General features: G+C 37.9%; 1 protein-coding gene across 4 annotated transcripts in view; it reads right to left on the reverse strand.

Moving 5' to 3' along the window:
* Positions 1-14,171, reverse strand: part of UBE4A (ubiquitination factor E4A) — a 43,114-nt gene extending 28,943 nt beyond the window's left edge. For 2 of the 4 annotated variants that reach the window (XM_037057473.1, XM_037057472.1), the window contains exons 1-2: positions 14,048-14,171; positions 7,448-7,608 (exon numbers count right to left, since the gene is read on the reverse strand). In XM_037057473.1, the coding sequence (XP_036913368.1) occupies positions 7,448-7,568 (121 nt within the window). In that variant the 5' untranslated portion in view covers positions 7,569-7,608; positions 14,048-14,171. Of the gene's footprint in view, positions 1-3,403; positions 3,464-3,550; positions 3,638-7,447; positions 7,609-14,047 lie in introns of those variants that run through there. The other 2 variants (XM_037057474.1, XM_037057475.1) reach the window with 2 other exon arrangements.
* Positions 14,172-17,185: the final 3,014 nt, after the last annotated feature.

Here is a 17,185-nt window from a genome sequence, read left to right on the forward strand (position 1 = left end):
TACTTCTGTTGAAGGACACTTATGTTGTTTCCACCTCTTGGTGTTTGAAAATAATACTGCAATGAACATGAGGGTGAGTGTATCTTTTTGAATTAGTGGTTTTGTTTTCTTTGGATAAGTACCCAGAAGAGACATTGTTAGGTCATATGATAGTTCTATTTCTAATTTTTTGAGGTATCTTCATACTGTTTCTGTAGTGGCTGCATCAATCTGCATCCCCACCAACAGTGCAAGAGTTCCCTTTTCTTCACTCTTCACCAACATTTGTTATTTCTTGTCTTTTTGATAACAGCCATTCTAGCAGATGTAAGGTGATATCACACTGTGGTTTTAATTTGCAGTTTAAATGATAGTGATATCAACTGTCTTTTTCATGTACCTGTTGGTCATCTGCACTTATTCAGATCCTCTGCCTACTTTGTAATTTGATTATTTTTTGGTTGTTTTTTAAAAAATCCATTTTATTGATTATGCTATTACAGTTGTTCCATTGCCCCCCTTTAGTTCATGTCCATGTGTCATAAGTTCTTTAGCTTCTATATTTCCCATACTATTCTTGCCCTCCCCCTATTTTCTACCTACCATCTATGCTGCTTATTCTCTATACCTTCCCCCTCTTTCCCCTTCCCACTCCTCTGTTGATAACCCTCCATGTAATCTCCATTTCTGTGAGTCTGTTCCTGTTCTAGTTGTTTGCTTAGTTTGCTTTTGTATTTGTTTTGATGTGGTTGTTAGTAACTGTGAGTTTGCCGTCATTTTACTGTTCATATTTTTTATCTTCTTTTTCTTAGATAAGTCCCTTTAACATTTCACACAATAGGAGCTTGCTGATGATGAACTCCTTTAACTTGACCTTATCTGAGAAGCACTTTATCTGCCCTTCCATTCTAAATGAAAGCTTTGCTGGATAGAGCAATCTTTGATGTAGGTCCTTGCTTTTCATGACTTGGAATACTTCTTTGCAGCCCCTTCTTGCCTGAAGGTCTCTTTTGAAAAATCAGTTGACAGTCTGATGGGAACTCCTTTGTAAATAACCATCTCCTTTTCTCTTGCTGCTTCTAAGATTCTCTCCTTCATTTTAATCTTGGCTAATGTAATTATGATGTGCCTTGGTGTGTTCCTTCTTGGGTCCAACTTCTTTGGGACTCTCTGAGCTTCCTGGACTTCCTGGAAGTTATTTCCTTTGCCAGATTGGGGAGGTTACCCTTCATTATTTGTTCAAATAACTTTTCCACTTGTTGCTCTTCCTCTTTCCCTTCTGGTACCCCTATAATTTGAATGTTGGAACATTTAAAGATGTCCTGGAAGTTCCCAAGCCTCACCTCACTTTTTTGAATTGTTTCTTCATTCTTTTCTGTTTGGTTGTTTTTTTTCTTTCTTCTGGTCCACTCCATTGATTTCAGTCCCAGTTTCCTTCCCATCACTATAGGTTCCCTGTACATTTTCTTTTATTTCACTTAGCGTAGCCTTTATTTTTTCATCTAATTTGTGACCAAAGTTAACCAATTTTGTGAGCATCCTGATTACCATTGTTTTGAACTGTGCATCTGATAGGTTGGCTATCTCTTTACTGCTTAGTTGTATTTTTTTCTGGAGCTTTAATCTGTTCTTTCATTTGGGCCATTTTTTTTTTTTGTCTCCAGGTGCCTGTTACATAGTAAGGGGAGGAGCCTTAGGTATTCACAAGGGTGGGGCAACTCACATCACTGCTTTGTGATGCTGTTTGTGGGGAAGGGATGGAGAAGGAACAATGTTGCTTGCTCTGCTCTCTGCACATTTCAGTCACTTCTCCCTCTACCCACAAGGAAAATGGGCCCTTCAGGTGCTGATTCTCAGGTAGGCTGGCTTGTGTACATTCTAGGACCCTCTGGGTCTCTCCAACAATCTCTCCTGTGAGGTTGGGAGTTTCTCCTGCTGTTGCCCTAACCCCCTAACCCTAACAGGTGTTTTCAACCAGAGGTTTGAGGCTTTATTTCCCTGCAATGGAGCTCTGGGCTGCGCAGTTTGCCTTGTTCCCCAGCTGATCCTCTGGTTTATCTGTGTGTGAATGTGGGACTGCTGGGTCCACCAGCCGCCTTGCTGCAAGTCCTCTCCACCCAGCTGTCCACCTCTGCCCACCGCACCAGTCTTGATGAATGTGTCTTCTTTAATTCTTTGGTTGTCAGATTTCCATAGGGTTCAATTTTTCTGTCAGTTCTGGTTGTTTTTTTTTGTTTTTAAATTGTTGTTGTCCTTCTTTTGGTTGTGCAAGAAGGCACAGTGTGTCTACCTGTGCCTCCATCTTGGTTGGAAATCTGTTTTTTGTTTTGCTATTGAGTTGTATTAGGCAATATCTTGTGTAAAGGACTCTGAAGTCCTTGGCTAAATGTCCTACCACTTTTTACAAACCAAAGAATAAAAAAACAGTTTTATTCTTTCTACTCATAATTAAGTATACTGCACATTGCCAAAATTAGCAACATGATTTTCCGTACAGAATCTTAGCAATAAAAAAATTACCTGGTAGATCAATATGCCTTTAATTATTTTAACTATATGGCCTCTTCCTGATTTTAAGAGAACAAATTTGTTTTATTTACGTTTATTTCATTTTTTAGTATTATATGTTATTAAATATCTACATGCCACAAAATTATCCTATTTCAAATTACCTAAGAAATGGAAAATCACTTAATAACTGGCTTTCTACACCTTAGTTTGGTTGAGAGACTCTTACAGGGAAATAGAAGGTATCTAATAAGCACTTACTTCAGTACTCACTACACTGAAAAGTTTGGAGAACAAGAAGAAAATATATAACTCTGAAGACTGTTTTATAACTTGTTCATGAATTTCTTCAAAATGAATACTTTATAAATAAATCATATAATTATTCAGATTTGTTTGGTGATGTCTAAGCTTCAGAAGGTTTTTGAAGAAATCACACAGAAAAGCAATCACTTCAATGTAATTAAATGCTAGTTTTTAAAAAGTATCCTTGAACACAGTGGTTCCAAACTTTAGCATATATTAGAATTTCAGGGGATGGGGGGTACTTTTTAAACTGTAGGTTGCTGGCCCACTTGCAGGGTTTCCGACAAGTTTCTAGGTGTTGGTGATAGTGTTGGTATGGGCATAATACTTTACGAATCACTGTTGTAAGACCTATTTTCCAGAATTCATACTACTAAGCAATGCCCATACACCTTTGTTTTTTGTAATAGTAAATAAATAATAAAAGAACATTTCATATATGGCCCCATCAAACTTTAAATTCTCAGGCTTTTGAAATATCCTACTTAAATGGAATAAAACATGTAATTTACTCATCTTGGCTCATAATAATTCCCATGAATTCAAAAGACAGAACCACAGGATAGTCCAGTATTGGATAATCTGTGACTATATGAAAACATTTACTTACAAAATAAACAGTAACTTTAGGGTACAGGGATCTTGCTCCTATCTCATCCATGCTTCTTCCCTTTAGAAAATCCAATACAAAATCATAAAGAATGTGAACATGACCTATCATGAATGGATACATAAATGTCACAGTGTATTATCATACTTCAGATTCAGATTCAGGAACCTCTTCATCTGGGCAGCAGTAATATTCCACAAAACATATTTGTCCATCTTCATTTCTAATCATATACTGTAATGAGAGGAACCCTCAGTTATCTATCCAAATAGATACCTTGTAAGATAGGACTAATACCTTTGTAGAGGGTTTCAGTAAAGAAATCTTGTATCTGTTGACCTGATTCTGATTACAATGAAATGATTTAATCAAATCATAGTTTTTTGGATAGTCAACATGGGAGCATCCTGCATTCCCAAAAGAAAGAAGATCACCTGAAACAAGGCTTGTCAGGAGATGGTGATCTGTAGGACAGCACTAGTCACATCCTATTCGGAAAATGCTTCACCGGACACTTCTGATTGCAGAATAATTTTATTAATAATATTGGTAGTACAGAAATAAAAATCCAGAGTTTCCTCAGGCTATTGAGTATTGATTTCATAGACTATCACCACTCCCTCTACCAGAAATTGCATCAGGGGGTAACCATAACCTGAGTAACATATTCAAAGTACAGTTAAAACTCCCTGGTTTAGGACTTGATCCAAGAATACATAAGCAGTCTAAAAGGACTGTCAAATTAATTAAAAAGTGACAGGCTGTTCTTGAACTTTAAACTCTTAAAATATTCCAGCCTTAATAAAAGCATTTGCTTGCACACACTTTGCATTTTCCATTGTAACCTTGCTTCCATTTTTAGTAGCAAAACACATGGCATGTTCTCAGAAATAAATATCCTTCAGGACATTGGAGAGATTCCTAATGTTGTTGAAACTGGCCACCAAGCTGTGGTCACTCTTATCTGGGATCTGTTGGTTTATGGGGGGCATTGCCCACTGCATAGTTGGCCTGGAGAGATGCTCCTGGTGCCAACACCTGCTCCTGTGAACCAGGAAACACCTTTATGGTGGGGTCTGGATGTCCGAGAACCCTTCCCAGACAGGTTACTGGGGAAGTGAGATGAAGCTCCTGGAGAAATGGGGAGGAAGTAGAATAGCCAGAAAACATTCGTTTTAATGATTCCAAACTGTATGGAAAAATATCATGTAAATATTCTCCTATAATAAACTAGTTCCCTATGGACAACCCCTTAACTTAGCAAAGTTTTCCTATCTTTTTCCTATTCTGGTGCTAATGTTTATTTCTATGATTTCTAGTTTTTATAAAAAGTGGGATCATACTGCATATACTGCTACTCAGCTTGCTTTTTAAACATAATAGGCACCAACCCTTTCTCTGTTAAGTCATTTATAGGCCTGCCTCATTCTTTTCAACAGCTGCAGTGTATTGCATTGTATGTAAGCACTGTGATTTATGTAGCTACTTCTCAACTGATAAACATTTTGGTTGTTACTGATTTTTCATGATTTCAAGCAGCACCGCAGAGACTGTAACTTACTTTTTTTGTGTGCTTGTATGAGTATTTCTATAGACTAAATTTGTAGAAGTAGAATTGCTAGGTTTAAGAACTGGAACATTTAAAAGTTAACATATACTATCAAATTATCTCAGATATACTGTATTTTTCAGACCATAATACGCACCTAGAGGAAAATAGGGAAAAAATTTTGAAGCAAAAAATGTGGTAAAATATTTAATAACATAACTAACATAATATTCATCTATGTAAATGTAAAGAGAACTCAATAGCAGCATTAACAACCATTATTCCTCCCAAATTTGGGGGTGGGGAGTGCGTCTTATAGTCTGAAAAATATGGTAGTGCTCTAATTTACATGCTTACCAATAATATATGAGAAAACGCCTGTTTAAATCTTCACAAATATCATAGGTAAAAAGAAATACTATCTAATTGTTTTTAGTGAGCATTTCTACTTAGTGATACTGACTTTTTAAAATAATCTGATTATATATAAATTGCTTGTGCATACTTTTCTCTTTGTGATTTGTTACTTTTTTCTTATTGGTTAAATCCTTTTACTTTTTAATAAAGCTACTTAAAAGACTGCCTCTCAGTATTGCACTTGTGGTGAATGAGTATAAAAGTAGTATTGTCACTAAAAGCCACACATAGGTCTGTATATGCTTTTTGTTATGGGCAAAATGGTTATTAGGAAAGTCTAGGCAAAATTCTCAGAAGAGTTGCTTCAGTTTGGTGAATTTAGTAAAAGGGAAGCTCAATATATGAGGCCCATGTTTTGGCAGCATACTAACTGCTGGTGGAAAAGAAGACAGGTTACACATGGTAGCATGATAAACTCAGTGTAAACAAACTAAGATGATGAGATGCTAAAATAGTAACAGAATAGTAACAGTGTCCCCACTGCCTAGTGCTTACAATGCTCCCAACTCTAGCCAACCTTATGTCCATTTGCAGTCAGAAGGACAAGTGTTCTGTCACTCTACTCATATACTGTTAAGTTCTGTGAACTCCAAGAGTGATAGGAGCTAAGAACCTACTTAGCAAAATTTCCCTCAACCACATACTCATAAATTTCATTTTTTTCATTTCCTTATTTTTTCTATCCCTTGATCTCCTTTCTCACCTACGAGCTCCCAATCCAAGGTTTCTCTTTCTGAGACAGTATCCTAGAAATCTGGGAGAGGTATCAGAGACTGAGACCCACACCTGACTCTTTCTGTCACATTAAAAGTCAGCGTTAAGACACACTGCTGCCATGACTGGTATGGCTCAGTGGGTTGGGCATTGTCCAGCAAACTGAAGGGTTGCCAGCACAGGCCTGGATTATAGGCCAGGTCCCTGGTTGGGGGTGTGCAAGAGGCAACCAATCAATGTTCCTCTCATCTCTTTCTTCCTCCTCTCTCCTCTCTCTAAAAATAAATAAATAAAATCTTTAAAAAAAAAGACACACTGCCTGTTGTTTCTCTCCTAGTCTCTCTGGAAGCATGTGGTTTTAAATACACCCCCAGAAAGTCAGCATTATATTTACTTCTCCCTTGCTTCAACCATCACCCTGTCTACAACTCATCTGTCTTGCCCTTACCTCCTTTGTATTCAATCCTAAACAAAGAGCAAGGTCAAAACTCAGCCACATATCTGAACACCTTCAAAAGAAACTAAATAAAGGGAAAATATAAACATTTCTTCTTTCCTAAAAAGAAAAATACTATTATTCTTTTTGCAGGTAATAAAAGGGGAACAATGTCTGGCTTGAAGAACTATAAATACCCTCTGAATACCCTCCAGTAAATTTGAGAAACATCATCCTAATTCTTCTAGTCTACATGTCTTCTCACAATAGGAAACTAGGCTTGATCTTAATTTTGGTCCCAGATGAGAGAAATCATTTTTCTGATCAGTGAGATATTATTGTGATTTTTTTCACATTAAGGCTGGGGATCCTATTTTCTTGCAAGTCTGATATAATAGCAGTAAGCTATGATACTGGCCACTCCATGGAGTAGAAGAAACATTTCACTTGAGATAGACTCTGTAGTACTGGGCTTGAGAACAGATCTCATTTATTTGTCTATAGGACAAGAAACTTTTATAATTTTTCCTTATACACCTCTGTTTTCTATAGTTGCATGTGACTTGCTTTCCATACTCTGCCTACAACTTCAGTTTCCTATGTTAAAAAAGATTTATTTAAATGTATTTTACTAGGTAATTTAAAAAATAAACCAGCTTGACAGACTAAGGTAACAACCCTGTTACTACAGAACCATCTGTTATCCAGTCTCTTTTTATGCAGGGGGAGGACAGGGAGGAAAAGGCTCCAAAATGAAATAAAATAAATGACAAAAGTGAACAACCATCCATTCCCACTTCTGCCCAAAACAAACAGAAGTTCTGCTTCAAACTTAAGTTCCAATTATAATTAAGGACCCAAAGAATATTTAATTTGGGAAGACTCATTCTAGGTCATCTCATCTGCTGCTATTTGCTCTTCTACATACCAGATTGCTGCTTCAGCTGCTCCTTTTGGATTGCTGCAAAATGCTTGGCATCAGCGAGGGAGCCAAAAAGAGCAGCAAAGGGGTTACTTGAGATGTTGTTGTTATTCTCCTGGTCTGTCATTTCACTTTAAAGTGTCCTCCATCCAGACCTGGGGGAACGGCTATAGAAAGGACAGGTATTAGACACAGAAGGTCAGATAACCAACAGTTGTAACATACCCATAGTTGTTTCTTTTTCCATTTCTCAAATATATCATGTTTTTAAAGGTTTTGGTAAGACTTTATTTAACATTCCTATTCCAAGATTTAAGAGATTCTGGCAAAACGGTTACAAACTTACCAACTGGATGAGTTGTCCTGCTTTGGGGCTGGCTAAGACAAAAACGCTTACAAAGTGTTCAGCTGGAATTAATTTCTCTGTTGACATGTTTCTATTTGTTATACCTTTAAAAATAGGTTAAGTAGAAAGAAAAAAGAGGGAACTCACCTACTAATTGTAACAACGTGACACTTAAAACTAATATAGCAAGCTATAGATTTCCCATAAATTTGTAGGCTGGCCAACTAGTTCTCATTTACCATGAGCACAAGGTGGCACTTACTCAGGCTTCCATGACTACTGGAGCTAGGAATTCCTCAGCTACATATGAAGTAAATGTAAGCCTGTATCTGAGACATGGATTGACAAATCAGACAGAAACCAGATTAGCAGCATGTTGTGGGAGACCCGCCCTCACAGACAATATACACAGTCTGTCTGGAAAAAGTCCAGCCATTGTTAATATAACAAGAATGGTTTGTATACATCGATGTAACCTGGTAACCAAGGAGAGTCGACTGGAATGCACATGCATGAACAATTGACAACGTCACTGTACTAGTCAGTAGGGGCAGTAGATTCCCTGAAGTGAGCATGTGTACTGTGTGGCTATCAAAATGACTGAGATAGTACAGCAATGAATCTGCATCAAATTTTGCATTAAGCTTGAACATTCCTCTGCAGAAACTATTCAGATGATTCAGGAGGCTGTAGCTATGGGCAACTGGTGAATGGCAGTTTCTTTAGGACAACTTGCCCGCTCATGCATTGCGTCTCATGCAGAGTTTTTTGGTGAAACATCAAACCACCCAGGTGACTCGGCCCCTCCAACAGCCCACATTTGGCGCCTTGCAACTTCTGGCTTTTTCCAAAACTAAAATCACCCTTGCAAGGGAAGAGATTTCAGACTGTTGATGAGATTCAGGAAAATATGATGGGGCAGCTGATGGAAACTGGGAGAACCGTGTGAGGTCCCAAGGTGCCTACTATGAAGGGGACTGAGGCATCATTATCCTATGTACAATGTTTCTTTCTCTCTCTTTTTTTTTAAGATTTTTAATTTATTTATCTTTAGAGAGGAAGGGAAGGAGAGAAGGAGAGAAATATCAATGTATGGTTGCTTCTTGTGAGTCCCCTGCTGGGAACTGGCCTGCAACCCAGGCATGTGCCCTGGCAGGGAATCGAACCGCGATCGTGTGGTTCGCAGGCCTGCGCTCAATCCACTGAGCTACACCAGCCAGGGCCAATGTTTCTTATATTTTGTATTTTCTTCAATAAATGTTTCTATTTTTCATATAACATGGCTGGATACTTTCTGGAGGGATATATACATAAAAATAAAATCTATCTCTACTCCTAGGCTTACAACTACTGATATTTCTTCCACTAAAAACTAAATGATCTGCCCTGGCTGGTGTGGCTCAGTAGACTGAGTACAGACATACAACTGAAAGGTTGCTGGTTCAATTCCCAGCAAGGGTGTATACCTGGGCTGTGGGCCAGGTTCACAGTTGGGGGTGTGTGAGAGGCAACCAATCTGTTTCTCTTGTATACTAATGTTTCTCTCCCTTTCTCCCTTCCTTCCTCTTTCTCTAAAAATAAATAAATAAAATCTTTAAAAAAACACCTAAATGACCTTTGATTACTTGAATATTTAACTTTCATTGTTTATCTGACTTATTACAATACTGAAAAAACACAAATTCCTAATGTGTAATATGAAATAGATATATACCTCAAGGGTTTTTAGTGGAGCTGACTGAACCTGTATTTGTACTCTTCTGATTACATGTCCTCATTCAAGTGCAAAGGGGACATAGAAGCACAATGGGACGAGCAGAGCTCCTGGAAGTCTTTCTCCCATTTCTGAGATTTTAAGGCCACAGCACAGAAATACAACCCTGAAAAGCATGTGAAGAGACAAAGGGTATGAACATTCTGCTTACAAGGATATTGAACTGCTATAAGAACAGAGGCATTAGCAGAGATGAGGATGGGGTTATAAGGAAAGGAGAAAAAAGAACATTTGGTCTACCTTTAATTTCTTAAGGTAAAACTCCTTACTGAATCATATTAACATAAACTAATGCAAATCAGAAAAGTTACTATTATTTTTGGAGAAAGAGAGACTAAAACTTTTTGACAATTCTGCCCTGGCTGGTGTGGCTCAGTGGACTGAGTGCTGGCCTGTGAACCAATGGGTCCCAGGTTTGATTTCCTGTCAGGGCATATGTCTGGGTTACAGGCCAGGTACCTAGCAGGGCGTGTGAAAGAGGCAACCACACACTGACATTTCGCTTCCTCTCTTTCTCCTTCCATCCAGCCTCTCTAAAAATAAATAAATAGAATCTTTAAAAAATTCTTGACAATTCTGAGGCATCTCCATCAGTTGTTTCATGTTCCTCTGTCATGTTTTCTGAATAAGAGCTAAAGGCTAATTAGCTGTAATGACTTAGACAGACAGTCTAGTCTCCTTTCAGCCTGGTGCTATCTGTTAGATATCAGATGTGCTATCTGATATCTTTAACAGATATCTGTTATATCTGTTAAATGTATAACAAATTATACATTTGTTATGTATAATTTAGTTGAGTTTAATAATGCAAAAAATTAGCATATTTAGAGTTAAAATTAACAACAATCTTGTAGAGGCCTTTTCCCCACTTAAGCACTGCATAAACTTAATTATTAATCCTAGTTTATGTAGAGGACAAGAATTGTCTCATTGTTACCTGACTACTACCCTACTTCTATCTGAAAGTACTCTGATGTCTAGAGGAATGCAAAAAGTATAGTGAGCTCTTGTTACTTTCTGTCTCTAAAGCACCATCCTCACTTTTCAACATAATACCCACATTATTCTCTTGGGGATCCATCCCATTCTCAGTCTACATACTTAAAAGGAGGTAATCTCCCTTTTGATCCAGTGATCCTACAGCTGTGATTATAGCCTAAGAATCCTGAAATTCAAAAGAACTTATGCAGCCCAATGTTCACAGCATCATTATTTATAATAGCCAAGTGCTAGAAACAACCTAAGTGCCCATCAGTAAACGAGTGGATCAAAAAACTATGGTATATTTACATGATGGAATACTATGCAGCAGAAAGAAGGAACTCCTACCCTTTGTGACAGCATGGATGGATCTGGAGAGCATTATGCTAAGTGAAATAAGCCAGGTGGTGAAAGACAAATACCATGATCTCACTTAAGTGGAACCTAATGAATGAAACAAATGAGCAAAACAGAACCAGAGACATGGAAATAAGGAACAAACTGACAGTGATCAGAGGGCATGGGGGAGAGAGAAAGAAGGGGAACAGAGGGAAAGAAGGGGTCTAATCAAGGAATATGTATAAAAAGTACCATGGTAATGGACAACAGAATGGGGAGTGAGAGAGCAGGGTGGGTGGGGTGGAGGGCAGGGAAGAGCAGGGAAAAATTAGGACAACTGTAATTGAACAACAATAAAAAAATAAAAAATAATAAAAGGAGATGACCTCATCCACTAGCTTCAGGAATGGGCATATGAATCTGGCCTGATCAACAAGAATACAGCATTCTTTGACCAAAGTGACTGACTCAGGAGTGGGCACAAGACCCTAGCAAGGCCTACGAGATTCAATAAACATTTGCTTCAGGCTTCTGTCTGAACAGGGTTCTCTTTTTTTCCTGCTTAAGTTGTTAGGCTGGTTAAGACATAAACATGGAGTTGCCATCTTTCCACTATCTAGAAATGGCCTAGTCTAAAACTAAGCCAACATATAGGAAAACAGATATGACATATGGAAAGAGTTCTTTCAGTTATAAAAGCCAATAGATTCCCCTATATTGTGTAAGCAAGTTTGAATTAGTTTTTAAAAACACAACTGAAAAGAGTTCAGTTTAGTACAAAGGAGATACATCACTAGTACCATTCACACAGAAAAAAGTATAGTTGACCCTGGAAGAACATGGGGTCGGGGAACCAATCCTCCATGTAGTGGAAAACTCACTTATAACTTCTGACTCCACCAAAACTTAACTAATAGTTTACTGTTGACCAGAAGCCATACAAAGGACATAATAGTCAATTAACATGTATTTTGTATGTGTTTTTGTACTATATACTGTATTCTTATAATAAAGAAAGCTAGAGAATATTAAAAAAGAGTAAGAAAGAAAATACATTTATTGAAATGCCAGTACTATACATATTTATTGAAAAAACTCTGCATTTAAGTGGATCAGCACAGTTCAAACCCATGTTGTTTAAGGGTCAACTATGAAAGTAATATAGAACATATGACAATCAGGCTCATAAGAATATGAAGAGAGAGGAAGGATAAATGGCATTACTTCTCCTTTTTTGAATACTATACTGGCTCACATGGAGCTAGCTTCCCATCACACTTATCTATATTTTGAATGAGATTTATAACTTTATACATTGTATTCCTAATGCAGATCTACTGTGCTAGAATGTAAGCAACTGGAATACAGGTTCATATCTGACTATTTTTCTCCTGTCTGGCATTGTATATCATAATCACAAAATCATAAATAAATATTTATTGAATTATTCAGTCTTATGTGTAATTACTCCTGACCTCATAATAGCAGCACCATGAACCTACTTCAAGGTAAAGGTTTTACTATTTGTCTTGGATTGTAGTTGGAAGGTCAAGCCAGACACATGTCTATGGTATCTCAGCATATATAGAATAGAGAATGGAAACAAATCTGTTGTTATCTCTGCTGTGTGTCTTTTTGAAAAACAAAAAGGTTTTTGCCTAACTCACTAACCTCATCTTTTTCATATGGACTTCAAAACTGCGCAAAATCTATTTTCATGGAGAAAGGGCTAACATCATATAATTACTTATAGAGAAGTTTTACAGGAAAAGGGAAGATTAATTATTTGATGAGAACCTTTGTGGAGATGCCAGTCTAGATTTGTTCAATGGCCTCACAATTGTAAAATGAGTACACAGACACCCAGTCTGAAAAGCTGGATAAAATGGGACCTTGATATTTTGTTTTAAATTCAACATCACTGGTAATTTATAGTCTGCTATTTTCAATTGCCCTACAAAGATATAGAACTATCCTATTATTAGTCTTTGGAATAGTACTGTCATTAATCTTTAGAGCTTTTGGATTTGATTTTTTTAATGTTGTCCTTAAACATGTTTCAGTTTGATTAACTCAATGCAAGTCTGCACCTCTTAATAGCTGTCGACCTCCACCCTACAAAATACTCTCACAATCCCCTAATTCAACCTTTGTTTAAAAACAGTACTGTTAATCTCCTAAGGGACATTATTATTCTTAAAGAGGAGAGTATACAAATGTTTCAACATCAGACTTGGTATTGCTTTTAAACAAATACTTGGAGTACTTTGTAAAACTGGGATTGTCAAAATCGGGCTGTATTAAATCATCATTCATAAGAGTCCCATCCTGATGAGTGATACATACATCAAACAAAAAAGGAATTAAAAGATGGTGGAACATACCACAATTAAAATTAGGTGGAACATACAACAATTAAAAGGAATTGTTGTATGTTCCACCTAACAATCCTTTTAGGTCCCTCTATGTGTCAATAGATCCTTCCAACACATCAGTAAGCTAGGATATAATCAGTCAAAAAGCAGAGAGTATTCTTTCCTGGGTCCCATTTTATCTCAGGAAGGCTCCCATGCGAGGCCAGAACAGTCCATGACAGAGAGACTAAACACATCCTTGCTCGGGGAGTGAAAAACTGATCCCAAAGAGAAGATTCATCAAATATAAGCGTCTTCTGAACCTAATTGCTGAGGTAGCATAAAGCAGAGTGCTAGCTAAGTTTTGAGTGGTGAAGTGATAACTTATGAAACGTCAATACCTTGCCATATGTTTTCAGCTCATTTGTGTACTATGACTTCTGTTTAATGTTATCTTCTCTGGCATCTGGCTATCTGTTGTCCACTCTTAATATTTTTAGTCCTCCAGGTTCCTTAAGGGCTTGGCGGCAAGAAGGGAGACCCACCCACCCACCCGGTGCACGATAGTACTCCGGCCTCTTCCAGGAGAGGAATGGCAGAGTGGGAGAGACGCCAGAGCTGGGATTCGTCAGGATTTCCCAAATCAGACAGGGTCGAAGTTCATGAAAGAGAGGGTCAGTGGTCAGGCAAGCAGAGGACGAGGAATTTGGAGAAGATAAGAATGCAGAGGCCTGAACTGGCGTTCGACTAAGAGAGAAAAATCTCACGGCGGACTGGACGATCCCCTCCCCTCAAGCTATTTCCTTTCTTACCAGAGCCTGAAGGGCCAGCAGCGACGATACACGACAGTCTCACTGGCCAAAGTGTTGCCACTTCCGAGTCGGCCAGGCAACCGGAGCTTACATCATGACTAAGCGCCTAGACGTGTAGAATCACAGCAGAGCGCCGGAAACAGGGTGTGCCACCCAACTCGCGGAACTGGCTCTCCAACACACCCACGGCGCAGGCGCCACCTGGCGGGGCGGGGCGGGGCGGGGCAGATGTGGCTCGAGGTGGCTTTGGGGTCCTGTTGGTCCACAGTCCCGGTTGTGCGGAACTTAGTGAAGTGTGAGGTGCGTTCCTGGCAATCAGTGTACGGTCAACATATATGACTTAGTGGTCCCTGGCACTGCCACAATTTTTCTGGGCTTCTGCTTTCTACTTTTCCCACCGTCGAATGCCTTTTGAAGCAGTTTCTGTTACTCTTCACTAATTATTATTAGCTGTGAAGTAGCAACAATAGCAATAACAGGAATAACAATAACTGAAAATTTTGAGCTCTTATTGGTTGCCAGGCAGTATGGTAAAATGTGCCATTTAAAATGTTTTTTTATTATTATTTTTCAATTTCAGTTGACATACACCCTATGACATACACCTTATTAGTTTTAGGTGTACAACATAGTGATTAGACATTTATGTACCTTATGAAATGATCACCCCTATGACACTATACATAGTTGTTACACTAGTATTGACCATATTTCCTATGCTGTACTTTACATTCCTGTGACTTTTTTTTAAAAAGATTTTATTTATTTATTTATAAAATCTTTTATAAAAGATTTATAAATCTTTTTTATTTTATTTATAAAATCTTTTTTATTTTATTTATAAAATCTGGGGAAGGAGGGAGGGAGAGAAACATCAATGTATGGTTGCTTTTTGTGCATCCCCTGCTGGGAGTTGGCCTGCAGGGAACTGGCCTGCAACCCAGGCATGTGTCCTGACTGGGAATTGAACCGTGATCATCTGGTTCGCAGGCCTGGGCCCAATCCACTGAGCTACACCAGCCAGGGCTCCTGTGACTTTTTATATCTGCAAATTTGTGCTTCTTAATCCTGTTCCCTTTTTCATTGACTCTCCCAACCCTTCTCCCATTCGGTAACTATCAATTTATTCTCTGTATGTATGAGTTTCTTTCTGCTCTGTTTGTTCATTTATTTGTTTTTATTAATTTTGAAAGGGGGAAGAGAGAGAGAGAAAGAGAAACATGGACTTGTTGTTCTACCCACTCACACATTCATTAGGTCTTTTTGTATGTGCCCTGTCTGGGTATGGAACCTGAAACCACAAGGTTGGGTTAGGAGATGATGCTCTAACCAACTGAACTGCCCTGCCAGAGCTTTTGTCCACTTATAAAATAGGCTATGTTCAAGTTGTTTTATCTGTAAAGTGGAGATAATAACACAACCTACAAGGTTATTTTGAGGTACACAAAAGGGAATGGAAGATGAATATTTTTCAAGAGTTAAAAGTACTGTGCAAATAAAAATAATTTTTAGAATGAGAGAAAATATTTGTAAATCATGTACAGTGGTCCCCCTTACCAACAGCAGGACTCATTGCAAGACTCCCAGTGGATAGTACCGAACCCTATATATACTGTTTTTTCCTCTACATATGTAACTATGATAGCATTTAATTGATAAATTAGGCACAGAAAGAGATGAACAAGAATAACTAACAATAAAATAGAACAATTATAATATGCTGTAATTAAAATGATGTGAATGTGTTGTCTTTCAGCATATCTTGCACTGTACTCACTTTTTCACTTAAAGGAAGCACTGTATTGCTTCTCTTTGGCATATCTGAATTGCAAGCATCACTATTCTTGTGCTTTGGGGACATTATTAAGTAAAATGAGTATTACTTAAACACAAGCACTGCAATACCAAGAGTCCATTTTACACTTGAGATGGCTACTAAGTGGCTACTGGTGGGGAACTTTTACAACATGGATACACTGGATAAAGGGATAATTCATATCTGGGCAGGGTGGAGCAAGAAGAAGCTGGATGGAACAGGATGGTATGAGATTTTATTATGCTATTCAGAACAGCATTCAGTTTAAAACTTATGAATTGTTTATTTTTTGAAGTTTCCATTTAATATTTTTGGACCACAGCTGATCATGGATAACTGAAACTGCAAAAAGCAAAACTTCGGATAAGGGAGACTATGATATCTGATAAAGGATTAATATCTGAAATACATACACCTACAACTCAATGAAAAGCCAAACAGTATAAAAAATGGAACACATGTGTTTGTAAGGATGTGGTGAGGTAGGAACCTTTGTGCATTGATGATGGGTGTGTAAAATAGTATAGCACTTTGGAAAAACTTTGGTGGTTCCCTAAAAAGTCAAATATAGAATTACCATGTGATACAGTAATTCCGCTTCTGGGTATATACCCAAAGAATTGAAAGCAGGGACTCAAATAGATACTTGTACACTAGTATTCATACTAACATTATTCATAATAGCCACAAAGTGGGAACAACCTAAAATGTCCCTCAACAGGTGAGTGGATAAACAAAATGTGGTATATACATACATTTGACTATTATTTGGCCTTTAAAAGCCTGAGATTCTGATATGTGCTACAACATGGATGAACCTTAAAAACATTATACTAAGTGAAAGATGCCAGGCAAAAAAGAACAAATATTGTATGATTCCACTTACATGTGGTACCTAGAAAAAACAAATCACAAGTCAGAAAAGTAGAACAGAGGTTACCAGGGTCTGGGGGAAGGGAGTTGTTGTTTAATGGGTAAGGAATTTAGGATAATGAAAAAGTTCTGGAAGTGGATAGTGGTGGTAGTTGCCCAATGTTGTGAGTGTACTTAATGCCACTGAATAGTATACTTAAAGTGGTTAAAATGCTAAATTATATGTTGTATATATATTTTAAAGATTTTTAATTAATTTATTTCTCTAGAGAGAGGGGAGGGGAGGGAGAAAGAGAGGGAGAGAAACATCAATGTGTGGTTGCCTCTCACACACCCCTTACTGAGGACCTGGCCCAATACCCAGGCACGTGCCCTGACTGGGAATTCATAGTGTTAGTATGAATACTGGTGTACAAGTATCTATTTGGGTCCTTGCTTTCAATTTTTCA

The sequence above is a fragment of the Sturnira hondurensis genome, unplaced genomic scaffold (genome assembly GCF_014824575.4).
Source record: "Sturnira hondurensis isolate 20B ecotype Veracruz unplaced genomic scaffold, ASM1482457v3 Scaffold0009719, whole genome shotgun sequence".
Lineage (NCBI taxonomy): Eukaryota > Metazoa > Chordata > Mammalia > Chiroptera > Phyllostomidae > Sturnira > Sturnira hondurensis.